The 16,431-nt window shown below is 43.6% G+C and overlaps 1 protein-coding gene across 10 annotated transcripts in view; it reads left to right on the top strand.

Moving 5' to 3' along the window:
* The window catches only part of MYZAP (myocardial zonula adherens protein), a 133,776-nt gene that overhangs the window by 47,693 nt on the left and 69,652 nt on the right, over window positions 1-16,431 (top strand). For all 10 annotated transcript variants that reach the window (XM_060005899.1, XM_060005898.1, XM_060005896.1 and 7 more), the window contains 2 exons: window positions 9,671-9,826; window positions 12,913-13,005. In XM_060005899.1, coding sequence (XP_059861882.1) covers window positions 9,701-9,826; window positions 12,913-13,005 — 219 coding nt within the window. In that variant the 5' untranslated portion in view covers window positions 9,671-9,700. The remainder of the gene's footprint in view (window positions 1-9,670; window positions 9,827-12,912; window positions 13,006-16,431) is intronic.

Genomic DNA, 16,431 nt, shown 5'->3' with positions numbered 1-16,431 from the left:
ATGCAAAGGCGGGGTTTGGCGCTCGCTCGGATGTAGAAGCTGTAAATGGCCCAGTGGGTTGCTGATAAAGTGAACTTTCTCAGAGGGTTTCCAGGGCCCTGTTAGAGCTTCAGCCGGCTGAGGGCAGGACTGGGCCTTGTTCTTTTTCACAGTCGTGGAGGATGCTTAGTGTCTTTTGAGGACCTAAGGATGCCATGGGGCAGCTGGCCACACACAGACACCACTGCCAGCTGGGCCATTCTGTCTACTGGCCCCAGATCATCAGGAAGAGGAATTACAGTGGAGCAGGGGGAAGGGTGTAGCAGGTGGTACAGGTTGCCCAGCTTCAGGATGGGGTGTTTGGAGGCTTCTGGAGGTAATTACAACAGAGGCAGCGTCTCTCTCTGGAGTCATGGGTTCCTTGGGTGGATGTGGACGGCTTCCTGCTCCTAAGGCAGATGCCCAGCTGCCTGCTTCTCTTTGTCTTTCTCTTAAGGAAGATCCCACCTGCCCCGAGACTGCTTTCCCCAGTCCACGGATGGCTCCCAGACACTTTGTTTCTCTGCTGTTAGTTTCCTCATCTTTCAAGTAGGCACATTGAAGTCTAGCTGCAGAGAGTAACTGAGCTAGTATATGCAAAGGTCCCACCACAGTGTCTGGCCTGTAACACTGATTAGAGAGGCGATGACTTAATGCCAAATTGCTTCCCCTTTTTTGTCAAACCCAGTGGCCCTGGTTCTTCGCTTTTCTCCCCTGTCCCCCCTGGAGAAGTCATTCTCCTTCCTGAAACTGCATCTCCTCCTCCCTTTTGGGCTGTGCCTGCTGCATCTTTTCTGATGTTATGATGTCCTCCTCTGAGCATCCCTCTGCCAATATACCTGGGTCTCGCCTCCTCTCTCTGCACAAACCTTACCTCAGAGAACTCCTCCATACACAGGTTGGCCGCTTTCGGGAGGATGCACACCCTGTACATCAGCTTTGCTCTCCCGAGTCCTGTCCTGCTGGTGGCTGAGTTGGTGTTCATTGTTCTCTGCGTGGTGTTACTTTTATGGACAGATATTTTATTGCTGTATTACCATTACTTTAGTATTTAAAAGTATGAAATCTGGATCATTTATGAGTCTCTGCCCAGCCACACTCAGTTTATCCAAGTCTCCTCACCCTTCAAGACCCTACTGAAGGCCCGCTTCCCCACGACCTTCCTGGACTGCCTGTGCTTGGGTGATTATCCCCTCTCTTGAGCTGCAGGACACCCAGGCTACCCTCTCCCTTGGCACCTAGCCATCTGCTGCTAAGCACTCCACATATGTATACATACATACTCCTGCCACATCCGTGTACAACTTGTCCATATATACACACACTTAACAATGTGCAGTCTTTTCATTTTGCCCACAGTTGGCGCTTAGTGCGTGACTGTGGATTATGGTGATTCAGTTTTGTGTTAGTTTCCTTGGGCTGCCATAAAAAAGTTGCACAAACTGGGGGGCTTAAACAGCAGAAATTTATGGCGTCCCAGTCTTGGAGGCTGAAAGTCCGGGATCATGGTATCCGCAGGGCTACGCTCTCTCTGAGGGCTCCAGGGAAGAATGCTTCCTTGCCTCTTTCAGCTTCTGGCGGCTGTTGGCAATCCCTGGCTGTGGCAGCATCACTCCAGATTTACATGCTGTTCTCCTTGTGTGTGTTTGTCTCTCAATCCAATTTGTCCTCTTTTTGTAAGGACACTAGTCATATAGGATTAGGTCTTAACTCCAGTGACCTCTTCTTAACTTGACCCTGTCTCCAAATAAGGCCAAATTCTGAGGTACTGGGGAAGGGGGCTCCAACGTGCTCTCTATTTGCAGGACACTGTTCAACCCATGATAAGTTTCTTTGTGGAATATTATCACCTTAAATTGTATTAACAACTCGGGCAAATGAGCAATGGACTTTTATTTGTATATTAAACGTCATTAATTATATGGAAGAGGAAATGCTGATTAGTTTGTAGACACAAATGTCGTGTTGAGGGATTGATGACATGTTTATTAAATTGTTGAACATTAAAATTAAAATTGGTAGTAGATAATTGTGGTTTTTTTTGCAATATGCGGGCCTCTCACTGTTGTGGCCTCTCCTGTTGCGGAGCACAGGCTCCGGATGTGCAGGCTCAGCAGCCATGGCTCACGGGCCCAGCCGCTCCACAGCATGTGGGATCTTCCCGGACCGGGGCACGAACCCGTGTCCCCTGCATCGGCAGGCGGACTCCCAACCACTGTGCCACCAGGGAAGCCCGGTAGTAGATAATTTTGAAATTAAACCCCTATCATTTTCAAAGAACTTTGTGAATGTATGTATCCATATTCCTATCCAAATCTATGTGCAAATATTCTTATGCACACACAGATACACGCATACACAGAGAAGTAAGAGATAGAACCAACACCAGTGTTGAATCAGGGTCTCACTGCATAGTTGAATTTTAGAGAATACGATCTGAGCTCTGCCTATTCGGAGGCTGTGCGATGGTGAGGTGTTTCCAAAGTGACAAAGTAGCTTGAAGTGTATAATATTTTAATTAGCTATTAGCATCCTTCTGTCATAGATGTCCTTTAGTGACTTGTGTTTTTAAAGAAGTTGTTTCTCTCTCGATCTTGGAGAACCCTGAGTGAGGGAGAGCGGATATATGTGTATGTATGAAAAGTCGGGGACTTTCCTAGCCCAGTAAAATGATTCCAAGGAAACCCTTGCCATTCGGTTTTATAGTCCTTGTTCCCTTAAAAGCCCCGGATGAATAAGCCTGCTGCGTTCTCATCCTTGGTGTGACTGTTTATACAACATCACGGGCTGTTGCCAGATGAGGGAGTGTGCTGCTGTGATTCAGATGGGGCTGGAGCTGCCCTGGTGATAGCGTGTAGGACTCTATGTGCCTCTCAGAGATAGCAGCCCCTGGAGGGCAAAGAGGCCTGGGTTCTAGTGCTGGCTGCCTGATCACTCGAGGTCGTGGTCGGGCCACTCAAGTCATCTCCAGGGGCCTCAAATTCCTCTTCTAGCAAATGGAAATGTTAGCCTGGAGCCAGCATTTCCCCACATTTCTTTAGTTCTGGAACTCTTTATTCAAACGAATATGTACGACACCACCATCTGTAGAACGGTGAAAGTGCAGTGCCTGTGGTTTAACATAAGGTCAGGGCTGCGTCGGCTGCCCCAGCAGTGCTGCCGCCCCACAACCTCATTGGACACCGAGGAGGGGCCAGGCGATGGCGCACCAAGCTCTTGAATTTTCCTAGCAGGGAAACCAAGGCCAGTTCAGGGGTGAGCGTTTCACTGTCATAGTAAATCTGGTGACTGTGATGGGAATACCAAAAGGATCCAAGAGGAGAGAGGTGGACAGACAGGCGGAAGCATCCAGACAGATGTGGAGAGTTTAGTAGGAAATCAGATGCTCGGAAATGTCATGCCCCCACCGCTAACAATAGAATCTGTCAGTTACCTGCTAGTGTGCCCAGCGGTGCACTAGATGATTTATGTATATTATTCCATGTATTCCTTAAAACAAGCTTCTGAAACTCGTGGTATTATCCCCCTTTTACTGTTCAGGACCCTGAAACAGTGAAGTTAAGTCACTTGCACAGGGCCACACAGCTAGTAGTGGTAGTAGTTCTGTCTCGGATCTGTGCCCTGGCCGTGTCGTCATGGTGATGTCAACTTGCACACTTCCTCCTCTCAGGAAAGTCTGTTGTATCAGTCGAGGTAACTTACCTAAGGTGTGTACTATACCCCTGGGTTCCAGAAAAGAACTGATCCTCCCACCTCCCTGAAGATATTCTTCTCCTTCTCTGTTTCCTGGAGTGTTTCCTGGAGGCCTAAGCAGCTATTGTCTGCTTAGAATGGAGTAATATCTTTAAGATACTACTTAGAGATATCTTTACAGAGAGAGTATATCTTTAGAGTAATATAAAGAGTAATATCTCTAAGATATTAGGATAGAATATAGAGTAATATCTTTAAGAGGTTACTCTTATAAGGATACTGTCATTAGAACTACATTCTCTTGTGGGATTTCTGCTTGGCTAGAATTTTTCTTTCCCTTCTCATTTTTTTTTTTTTTTTTTTTTTTTTTTTGCTGTACGCGGGCCTCTCACTGTTGTGGCCTCTCCCGTTGCGGAGCACAGGCTCCGGACGCGCAGGCTCAGCGGCCATGGCTCATGGGCCCAGCCGCTCCACAGCATGTGGGATCTTCCCGGACTGGGGCATGAACCCGTGTCCCCTGCATCGGCAGGCGGACTCTCAACCACTGTGCCACCAGGGAAGCCCTCTTCTCATCTTTAAGCATTCAAAGTGATCCGTCTTTTTCCAAGCACGAGTTTATGTAGGCAGTGGTCTCTATTCGATCTGTGAGAGAGTCAGAAATAACAAGTATCTCAATAAGCCAAAGGTCTCCATTTCTCTGAGGGGACAGGCCGCCCATCCCCTCCCTATTTCCCTCCCAGGCTGTGGAAGAGCCCCTTAGGCTCAGCTGTAGCGTTCATTGATGTCACAATCGGGCAAAACAAAGTCAAGCATGAGTAATGACCAGGAACCGTAATTTGCTATGATGGACACACAGGTCAGACAGGTCAGAGCACATTCCTGAAAGTCACCTCCTCTGCCTACAAGATGGATAGGATGCCCGGAGGCTCAGCACTTACAGTCCCCAGGTCAGCTGCCACCCTCTGGCTGCAGGAAGAGGTCCCAAACAAAAAGTTTTGGAAATAACTTGGCTTATAGCTTTCAAGTCAGTCAATCCATGTTACGGTCCATCTAAGTCATATTGGCAGCTGGACGTGTGACCAGCTGCCTGTCCTAGCCTCTGGGGTCAGGGACTGACTATGGCGTTCCATCACCATCAATTTGGATTTTTGGAAAACTGTGCTTTCTGGTATTATTCTCTAAGAACCCTTCTTGACCATGGGATTTTCTTCCTTTGCACAGATCAGTGTCTAGGATGACCACATACTCCAAATATTCTGGCCTAAGCACAGTTCCAAATATTCTCTCTCTCTCTTCTTGCCTTCAAAATGGACTTATCGAGCATCTATTTATACTAAGTGTCGGGGATATAGCGGTGACTACGGCAGATACAGTCACTGCCTCTATAGAGCTTATCTCATTGTAAGATCTTCTATTCTGACTTAGGGTTTGGAAAATATGGTCATCTGTCACTGGATTCGTACCCCAGCTCTCCCTCAGCAGTAAAACCCTTGCAGCAGGAGTTGAGGCTGGGTTACTTTTCTATAGTTTTTCTTTTCTAAGGCACTTGCCACCAAGTGTGTCTTTAGGGAAAACAGCCATAGCACGAGCCTGTAAGTAAGTAGTAAGCTGTGCATACATCCCAGGGAACAGTGTCACGGAGACATTCTCTGTATAGTTGACTGATGGTGCCTGTTGATAATTCTGCGGCATTGCACCGAGGGGGTTGGGATGCTCTTTCAGCTGATCGTTTCCTTTTCCCTTCTTCGGCGATAACTTTTTCATTCGGTGCATTTATTAGGGCTTTTGTTTGCAAGGCGATTTTACCTCCTGTTGTTTCATGCCCAGGAGGCTTTTCATAGGCCTAGTGTACATTTCTGAAAATGTGATTTTTATTAATACAGAGCAGCATTATAAAGAAGTGTTAAAAACTTTTAATTCTGGAGAATTTCAAACATAAACAAAAGGAGAATAATGGACCCTTCACCCAGCTGACGACCCTCAGCCCATAGTCAGTCCTGCCCCGTCTCCCCCCACCCCGTCCACTTCCTCCACCCTGTATCCCAGATATCGTAAATAGTTTAAGCATATTTCTCTAAAAGATAAAGATTATCTCTTAATATAATCACAATGCTATTATCATGCCTAAAAATTAACACTTATCTTATGGGGAGAGTAAAGGACACGAGAGGAGAAAAATTTAGCTACAAACACAGTGCCAAACGTGTCAGCTCTTTTCATTTTCTTCTGGATCCTCCAGTTTTTGACCAAAATCATACTGACCTTTCATAAAAATGATAGCAATCTCAGCTCCTTTGCAATATTTTCTGGATGTAGATTTTATGATTGGGACAAATATCATCTCCCTGTCCCTCCATCTAAGAGGAACAAAGGATGTTCTCTTTAGGGGACCATATTTACATATTCTGGGTAATTCCCCAGAACCTCTTCCAGCTTCTAAAGCTCCCTATTCATTCAGCAAATATTCACTGGGAAACTCCTTAAGTGGTGATCACTGTTAGATGCCAGGGATTATGGTGGAAAAGACAAGACTTTAGACTTTTGGGAACTTCCAGTTGGTAGGGGAGCAGGCCTCACATATAGTAACGATGCTGACAGTCACCCCGTTGCGACTGTGGGAAGTGTTGTGGCGCCCTGACGGTCTGAAGGGTCAGTGCAGATGACCTTGAGGGAAGGACGTTTCAGCCCAGCGGTGGGCTCTGCAGGCAGAGGGAATAGCCTGTGTAAATGCCTGAGGCAAGAAGGAGGTTGGCTGGGCTTCCCTGGTGGTGCAGTGGTTGAGAGTCCGCCTGCCGATGCAGGGGACACGGGTTCGTGCCCCGGTCCGGGAAGATCCCACGTGCCGTGGAGCGCCTGGGCCTGTGAGCCATGGCCGCTGAGCCTGCGCGTCCGGAGCCTGTGCTCCTCAATGGGAGAGACCACAGCGGTGAGAGGCCCGCGTACCGCCAAAAAAAAAAAAGAAGGAGGTTGACTGATAAAGGAACAGAGAGGAGGTGGTGGGGGCCAGGGAGATGGATGCCAGGAGGCTGGAGAAGAGCCTCCCATCCCGGCCCGTCTCCTCCCAGTGGCCCTGGACCTGAGGGCCCGGCTCTTGGCTCCCGTAGCCCTGAGGTCTGTGGGCCGCAGGGACATGTGTTCTAGTTCCTCTCCTCTTAGCTATCCTGAAGGCTTTCTGGTCAAGGAAAGGGCCTAGATTTGGAAAGACATGCACAGGCACTTGAATGCTACCACCTTGGAAGAAAGAGTAATGTTTACACAGTAGGGTTACTGTGAGGATTAAATATTGTATAATAAAATGGCTAAGCAACAAATATTTTCCCCTTCTCTTTCTCCATAACCATCTGTTCCCTTTCCGCATCACAGCCCAGCAGCTCCTCGTGCTGCCTCAGGAATCCTGTGCTTGTGGGACGGCCCATGCTGGTGGCCCTGCCTCTGAGTAGAGTCCTGTGCTGGGCCCTTCCCTGTGGGTCTGTCATTTAGACCCTGACCTTGTAATAATTTTTTAGTTTTCATGTTTTGAAAATTAAAATAAAAATGATCAATTCAAATATAATGCCTGTTATTTCAAACTAGTTAAAAAATAGAATACAGAAGAGCATAAAGGGAAGAGTGAAATCCCCTTTTTCACGGAGGAAACTATCATTAACGGTTTGGAGTCCATCTTTCTAGGTGTTTTATATACTCAAACACACACTTCTAAAACAAAAAAATGGGAATATGAAATTTACTCTTTTTTACTTAACAGAACTTTGGTATCTTTCCATGTGCATAATTTTCAGACCTCCAGGGTGGTGTTTCACAGACTGTGTTGTCCTTGGCATGTTTGTATTTGCCTCCGTCAGTGATGGACCTCATCTCCCCGCGTGGGCAGGGAGGCAGAGTCCTCTGTATCCGGCCACCTGAGCATTTTCCTGTAAGCCAGTCCACCTGCCGACATCAGCTTGTTTTTCAGGAACTGGGTGGAGTTGGTGACAGAAAGAGCATGCTTTTGTTTCCTGGTATGTGGGGAGTTTCATTAGAGCTTTTCCTCTTCCTAATTAAATGTGTAGTAAAGCAGGGATATCTAATCCCAGCTTTGCACTCCACTGAGAGCCATTTAACCCCCCACTCACCTAAACTTAGGTACCAACTTCAAGAGTTGCCTCAGTGCCCGTGGGACCCAGGTATGAGGGGCTCAAGTGGAAGCATTTTCCAGAAGCAAATGCAGAGTGTCCCCCTCCTCATATTTTCTCTCTTAACAGGGTTGTACAGAAGAGTGGGAAGCAATGGCTGTTTTGTTTTCTTAATTTTTTTTAAAAAAGCTCACATTGCAAACAAACCATACACAAGGGTATAAAGAAAACATTGAAGTCATCCTCTCCTCCAGCATCCCTGCCCCTCCCCACTGTCCCCTCCTTAGAGGTCGTTAATGATTAATAATTTGTCTGGTAACTTTGCTTTACTTTTACAAACTTTGACTGAATGGGAATATAAAGTACTTACTATTCTGCTGCAAATGAATGATTTTAAAATGCAAATTATAGTTGTATATGTCAAAGATGTTTCGCAAGTGCATAGAAAGAATTTATGCAAAGGTGTTTTTTTTTTGTTTTTTTTTTTTTTGCGGTACGCGGGCCTCTCACTGTTGTAGCCTCTCCCGTTGCAGAGCACAGGCTCCGGACGCGCAGGCTCAGTGGCCATGGCTCACGGGCCCAGCCGCTCTGCGGCATGTGGGATCTTCCCAGACCGGGGCACGAACCTGTGTCCCCCGATTCGGCAGGTGGACTCTCAACCACTGCGCCACCAGGGAAGCCCGCAAAGGTGGTTTTAAAATTAGTGAAAGAACAGAGTTGCCATAATGGAATTCAGCCTTCTGTGGCATTGTCCCAAGGAAGATTAGATGTAGGCTGGTTTTTCTCTGAAGTCTCGCTGTCTCATCTTGAGTTTTTCCTGTCCCTTCCCTTCCATATTGTGAAGGCCTACTCTGTGCCTCTACATGTAACAGAGCCTGCACTGTGGGAAGGTGTACTTAGTGTCACACAGAATTGGGCTTGAATCTAGATGTGTGACCATAAGGGAGAGACTTAACCTCTCTGAACTTCAGTTTTCTCAGCTATAAAGTGGAGAGGACATTCACCATGTCATGGTGTCGTTGTGAAGATTAAATGTATAAGGAACATTTCTAGCTTATAGAAATGCTCAACAAATCTTAGTTTCTCTTCCTCCTGCTTCTTGAGCCTTCAGTCTGTGAAGATGTGTTAGGACTTGGACATGTTCCCCACTTCCCAAAGGTATTTGCACTTTAGCACTGATCAGAGCTTTAACTGAGTGAGTTAAGGAGCAGAAGATTCTTTTGGGGTGAAGTTATGCCACCTCTGCCTGGCTTTCCAGAAATATTTCATGAATGGTCACAACAGGTGTCCCTACCCCCTTTCCTCGGAACTGGCTCCAGGGTCAGCCCTAACCTCAGAGGACAATCTGGCTGCCAGATGGCTGCCAAAATTCTTCCCTTGCGTATCTCAACCTCATGCATTTCAGGCCACACAGTTAATGATGAGGACGAAGTCATACAGAGGAACTGGTATAAAGAGAAAAACAGTATTACCAAGAATGCGAGATTTTAGACACTCTTGTTATCAGGGATGGCGTAAGTCCGCCTGGCGCCTTTGTGAGAATTAAATAAAGGCACCTTCTCTGGGAAGATGGGGCCTGGCATATGTACTACAAGGTAAAGGAACAGAGCTTTGGTAGAAATTAGGGAAAGGTGCTATTCCTCGAGGGTAAAGGCAGGCTCAGCCCACGCCAGGTGTGACTTGGCAAGCAGAGACCAGGCTGGATTTCTACTGGCCGCTCTCCCCACTGCCAGGCCCCCTAGTGCTGGGTACAGCCTGCATAACCATATACAGTGGGCCCGCGATGACAGCTGTCTCTACGAGGCCTAAAGAGTCATTATTCTTTCTCTCTTTCTTTCCTCTTTTAGTATCGTGACCTGAGTAATGGCGAACCCACCATGAAACTCCCTCAGGGTGTTGTCTATGGTGTGGTACGAAGATCAGATCAAAACCAGCAGAAAGAAATGGTGGTGTATGGGTGGACCACCAATCAGTTGAAAGAAGAGATGAACTACATCAAAGACGTGAGTTGTTTAAGGATTTTTTTTTTCTGGTTTATACACTTCTTGTAGCATGTAAGAGGGTGGATATGAATGTAATAAGGCATTTTGAAACAATTCTAAGTGTTATCATTGTGGATGGAAATGTGGCCACAGATCTTCATGGTAATAGGAAAAGCGCAGATGTAACTCTGCAGTGAGGTATAGAGTGAATTTCTAGATGTTACTAAGTAGGGATACTCAGGAGACCAAATGGCTTCTTTCTTCCATGTATGATAAGTAGGCTCTTAAGTAGTTTTGCTTATTACATTGAACATTCCTAATGTACGAGTTTGGACAACTGTATTAATTTGGATGCTTTTTGCTGCAAGTAACGGAAAAGCCAACCTGAAAAGGAATTTGTCTCATGTGGGGGTAACTCTAGGGGTAGGTGGGCTCTACGCAGGCCTCTCCAAGCTCCAGTTCTACTTCTCTGAGTTTCCCTGGGTTCTTTTCTCCTTCAGCCTCATGCTCATGGCAACATCTAAAAATATGATGGTGTCTGGAGGAGGAAAAGAGGACAGTCATCTCTGGTTACTTTATAGAGACCCTCCATTAGACTTCCCCTTGTTTCTCATTGGCCAGGACCCAGGTCACATGCCCGTTCCCAAATCCATCACTGGCAAGGGGAATAGGATGACTATTGCTGGTTCAGACCAGTCAGTTAGGTTGAAATGGATGGTGGGAAGTCAACCATGATAGACATTGTCCAACCCAGGTCAATTAATTACAATTTTTTTGTAATTAATATTAATTTTTTTTTTTTTTTTTTTTTTGCCATGCTGCACGGCTTGCAGGATCTTAGTTCCCTGACCAGGGACTGAATATTATGTTTCTTTTAAACTATATGGTCTATTGAGAAATTTTGGAAAATGTAAATATGTATGAAGAAGAAAAGAAAATCACCCGTAATTCTACGATTCAACCAGAACAGTTGTTAACATTTTGGAGCATTTCCTTGTAATTTTTTCATTTCTTTTTTATCTATCTATCTATATCTATCGACTTACCTACCTGTCCCTCCATCCATCCATCCATCCATCCATCCATCAATCCATCATTTCCATTCCTTTTTGGTCCACCCCGTGTCTCCCTAGATTGACCAGTGCCTTTGTGACCCAAACCAGAGTGATTAGATAGAGAGGCAATGAGCTGCACCAAAACACTGGCCTGTAGACTAGAAAGTGAGAAGCAGGGGCAGCGTGGGCAATAGAGTCCCCATGGATCTTGGTTCAAGGTCTGGCTCTTTGGCCCAGACAAACTTCTGCCCTGTCTGGGCTTCAGTTTTCTCATGTATAGATTGTGAGGTCTGGGAAGGGACCCTTAAGGTCAAAATGAGTTCTTCGTGCCTCATTTTATTTGGTTGTGTTTGCGAATAAGACACAAAACACATGTTGTCGGCTTTTGTTTGAGTTTTTGAGAAGAACATCTCTTATCAAATATCAAAAATAATAAATGTGCATTTCTTAATGTGTCTCTAAAGATTTGGATACTTGTGTAATTTTAAGGAATAAAAGAGACAATACATGCTTAGCAGAGAAAATGAAGGAAAGGAGCCATAGTCATACACAAACACGCAGAAGATGTATGACGACCACCAGCCTCAGAGCCCCAGTCATCCAACCCCCAGAGATCAGTTTTAACCATTCACAGTATCCCATTCCTCATCTTCCCAGGTGGGAACAGCTTGCACCTTCCTAGTTTCCTGTATTTTCCTCACTGAAATGCCCCAAATAACACGGCACCACTTCAGAGGTAAACCTCCTAAGCAGATTGGAGAGTTGCAAATTGCCCAAGATGAGATAGTAGGTTCAGGCTGTCAGGTGCCCAGGTCACAGGGGAGTCACTGACCTGAATTTCCCAACCGCCACTGTGATCTGCAACTTAAAATTAATTTCTGGGTAAACACCTTCTATAGCTGGTTTCAGACCTGTCACTCGCTCCTCATTCCTGAGTGTATTTATGGGTTTGTGTGCCCTCCCTTGCTTGTGGGTGACTCTGGCTTAGTTGGCTTCCTGCAGTATTTGCCAGTGGGAGCAACACCCAGCTCCACCCACTTCCCAATGGTGAGCAGCCCAAGAGCTAACTCAGGGCCGCAGATGAGAGCCATTCTGCCTGCCCAGAATGAAAAGTTGCGCTTTTGGCTCATTTCCCCAAAGTGTTTGTAGTCAATGACAAGAAAGCAGTCTTTCTTACTAGAATTCATCTGGGGAGGGCGTGGTGTCTTGACTTGCCCTCTCTTTCCTGCCCTGGAATCTCCACCAATATCCAGTCACTCCTAATAAACATGCAGTCAGTTTAAAACAACGTGCTAGTTGTGCAAGTACAGCTTCAAAATTAGGTCCGCTCGTGCTGTGCCCTACACGCCCGTCAAACCAAACTGCTGCCTTTGAGCCTTTCCTGTGATAGAAGTTCCAGAGCATTCTGGAGAGGGCTCCCTTGAGGCTTCCTGTTCTATTCGAAGATCCCTGAGTTCTTCATCCTCCTAGGGGCACCAGAAGAAGGGGGAAGACAGAGACTATTTGTTAGGTTTTTTGTTTTTATTGAAAATGTATTTAAGGCCCCGTTACTCCTCTGGAAGAGTGGTACTGTAGAGAAATTGAAAGAGTTTGTATAAACAGGTGTTTGGGGGATCAACTGACTTTTCTTATATTTAGTGCCTTGTGTATCGTTGGTGATTACTGAGGAACTGAATTTCACATTTACGGGCTCTCTAAGCTCATACTTTCCTGACTCATATTCCAAACATTTATTTGTTCTTTGGCAGTCAGGGCAGAGATAGGGAAAATTAGAGGTGGCTTTTGCTTTTTGGTTTTTTGGTCCTCCTAGCCATGTGTTTAGAAAGTCAACTTGTTCAACATTTTCTACTTGTAAAAACATGTGATAGGAGAAGGGGAAAATCTGGCCTGAATATGGTTTTTAGGGTGGTAGGTGAATTTCAGTAAACGAATCTTTCTTTAGAGTATGTTATTTGTATAATTAATAGTTATCAATAATTATATATAATCATAATATGCATTTATTATTATTACTATAGCTTGATCTCTAACTAGCATCTTTGTGGGCTGCAGGTAAGAGCCACTTTGGAAAATGTAAGGAAGCGAATGTATGGAGACTATGATGAAATGAGACAGAAGATTCGACAGCTCACCCAGGAACTGTCAGTAAGTAAAATGTGGAGGGATGCTAGAGCTTAGAACTCCCTCTCAGTTGCTAGTGCCTGAAGATATTTGAGTTTATGATGTTCCTTATGATGGAGTCATATTTTAAATGAACCGAGGGAATTTTATCACAGAATTAAGTTTATTATTTACAGGAAAATTTTTGTGGCGAGAGTAATCTTTACATTCAAATCATTCCCTCCAAAATCAGGAATAAGATGAGGAAGCCAGCTACCACTACTATTATTTAACATTGTACTGGAGACCCTAGCCAATGGAATTAAACAAGAGAAATAAATTAAACAGTTTATAGCCAATGGAATTAAACAAGAGAAATAATTAAACAGTTTATAGAGGTTTAAAAACTGGACAGGTAGATGTAAAACTATCACTGTTTACAAACTGTATGGTAATGTACCCAGAAAGCTGAAGTGAACCAATAAAAAAACTACTATAAACAATAAAAGAATTCTGTAAGGCAGCAGGGTAAAAGATTAATGGACACATGTTAGGTTTCAATATACAAAAAACAACCAGTTAGAGGAAATAACAACAACAAAAACTACCAGGTGTCTGGAAGTAGACTTTAGCAAGTAGAAAGATGTGCCACGTACTTAGAAAGGAAGATTCAACATCATAAGATGTTAATACCATTCAAGTTAATATACAAATTTAATATAGCCCAATAAAAATACCAACAGATTTTTATGTTGCTTTTTACAACTGGACTAGGTGGTTCCATGGTATACAGAAAATAAATATGAAGAGTTGAAATTCTGGGGAAAAAAAGGCCATGAAGGAGACTATCCCTCTTAATATTACAAGAAATTGAGAAAGCCTCAGTGATTAAAACAGTATATAGTACTGGTACATAAATGAATAGACATCAATGAGAGAAAGCCCAGAAATGTACCCGAATATATGATAAATGTGGCATCTGAAATGAAGGGAGGAAAATGGACCAGTCAGTATATGTTTATACCTGGATAGACTTATACCTGGGTAAATTCTGAATAGATCAAAGATGCTAAAAAGTGAAACTTGCAAGTGCCAGAAGAAAATATGTGTGAATTCTTTTATACTCTTGGGGTGGGGAAGGCAGTTTCTTGCTATGACATGCAGTCCCAAAATCACAAAAGGAAAAGTTGATAATTTTGACTGCATTAAACTGACGACTAGTGCTGACAAAAACACCAAAGTCAAATGACAAGCTGGGAAAAATGATTTGCCTTCATATTATAGATAATAGGCTAATATCCTGAGTATTTAAAGAGCGCCCATGAATCAAGAGGAAAAAGGCCACAACTCATAAAAATAGGCGAAATATTTGTACAGATAGTTTATAGTAAAGGAAAGATGAAGAGCTCTTTAATGTATGACGAGATGCTTGGCCTCATTCTCAATAAGAGAAATTCAGATTAAAATGGTCCTGAGATGCTATTTTCACCTAACAGACTGGCAAAACTGCAAAAGTGGGACAAGATGCTGTATTAGCCGTGCTGTGGAGGAACAGGAAGATTGCTGCTTAGAATGTCGTTTGCATTACTCTTAGGGAGGACAATTTGCAGTATCTACCCAAATTACAAATGCCTACATCCTTTGACTCAGCAAGCTTCTTTCTAAGAATTTATTCTGTAGATCAAATCTCACATATGTGAGATGACGTATATATGAACTTAGTTGTTAAGCATTGCTTGTTATAGTAAAAAGATTGGAAGCCTACACGTCCATTAAGAAGGAGAAAGTAAAATAAATTCCATCTCTATAATACAGAGTTGTAAAAAAAAAAAAAAGAATGAAAAGAATGAATAAGCTCTTCAAAAAGAGATACAGAAAAATTTCAAAGATATAGAGTAAGTGGTAAAAAAAAGCAAGACATCGGAAAATACGAAAATATCATATGTAGTGTGCTACCATTTATGTAAACCAGGAGGGGAAAATAAATATATCTAGACTGTCTTGTGTGTGTACACAAAGTTACTAGAAGGATCATCAAGAAAGTAATTAACAGTGATTCCTTCTTGAGGTGCAGAGTGGGCGAGGTGGTAATTGAGCAAATAGGACAGGAGTGAAGGGGAGATTTATTTTAGTGTATACCTTTTCTACTTTTAAAATGTTTGAACTCTATGAATGTATTACCTACTAAAAATGAAAGAAAAAATAAGCTTCCTCTGGTTTAACCTAGCTAACGCATACGGCAGAAAACATTTTAAAAAATATTTGTGATTCATAACCTTGAAGAAAAACATTCGTTTTGTGTGACATACTTGCCATAAAAGTTAACATCTGCAGAAAACAGAAACACAGACAGTGGCACAGGAGAGAAAGCCCAGAGACAAACCCACACGCCTGTGGTCAACTAATCTATGACGAAGGAGGCAAGGATATACAATGGAGAGAAGACAGCCTCTTCAATAAGTGGTGCTGGGAAAACTGGACAGCTGCATGTAAAAGAATGAAATGAGAACACTCCCTAACACCATACACAAAAAGAAACTCAAAATGGATTAAAGACCTAAATGTAAGACTGGACACTATAAAACTCTTAGAAGGAAACATAGGAAGAACACTCTTTGACATAAACCACAGCAAGATCTTTTTTGACCGACCTCCTAGAGAAATGGAAATAAAAACAAAAATAAACAAATGGGACCTAATGAAACTTAAAAGCTTTTGCACAGCAAAGGAAACTCTAAACAAGACAAAAAGACAACCCTCAGAATGAGAGGAAATACTTGCAAACAAATCAACGGACAAAGGATTAATCTCTGAAATATATAAACAGCTCATGAAGCTCAATATTAAAAAAACAAACAACCCAATCAAAAAATGGAACCACCATATGACCCAGTCATCCCACTACTGGGCATATACCCAGAGGAAACCATAATTCAAAAAGACACATGCACCCCAATGTTCATTGCAGCACTATTTACAATAGCCAGGTCATGGAAGCAACCTAAATGCCCATCGACAGACGAATGGATAAAGAAGATGTGGTACATATATACAATGGAATATTACTCAGCCATAAAAAGGAATGAAATTGGGTCATTTGCAGAGACGTGGATGGACCTAGAGACTGTCATACAGAGTGAAGTAAGTCAGAAAGAGAAAAACAAATATTGTATATTAACACATATATGTGGAACCTAGAAAAATGGTACAGATGAACTGGTTTGCAAGGCAGAAATAGAGACACAGATGTAGAGAACAAACGTATGGACACCAGGGGGGGAAAGCGGCAGGGGGGAGGGTGATGGTGTGATGAATTGGGAGATTGGGATGGACATGTATACACTAATATGTATAAAATAGATAACTAATAAGAACCTACTTATAAAAAACGAATAAATAAAATTCAAAAAAAAAGTTAACATCTTCAGGAAAGAAGCACAGTTGCCACAGTTGTGTATGAGTCTAGTTTAT

This window comes from Delphinus delphis, chromosome 2 (genome assembly GCF_949987515.2).
Source record: "Delphinus delphis chromosome 2, mDelDel1.2, whole genome shotgun sequence".
NCBI lineage: Eukaryota > Metazoa > Chordata > Mammalia > Artiodactyla > Delphinidae > Delphinus > Delphinus delphis.
Note: the sequence above shows the minus strand (reverse complement) of the source record. Positions and strands in the feature narration are given on the sequence as shown.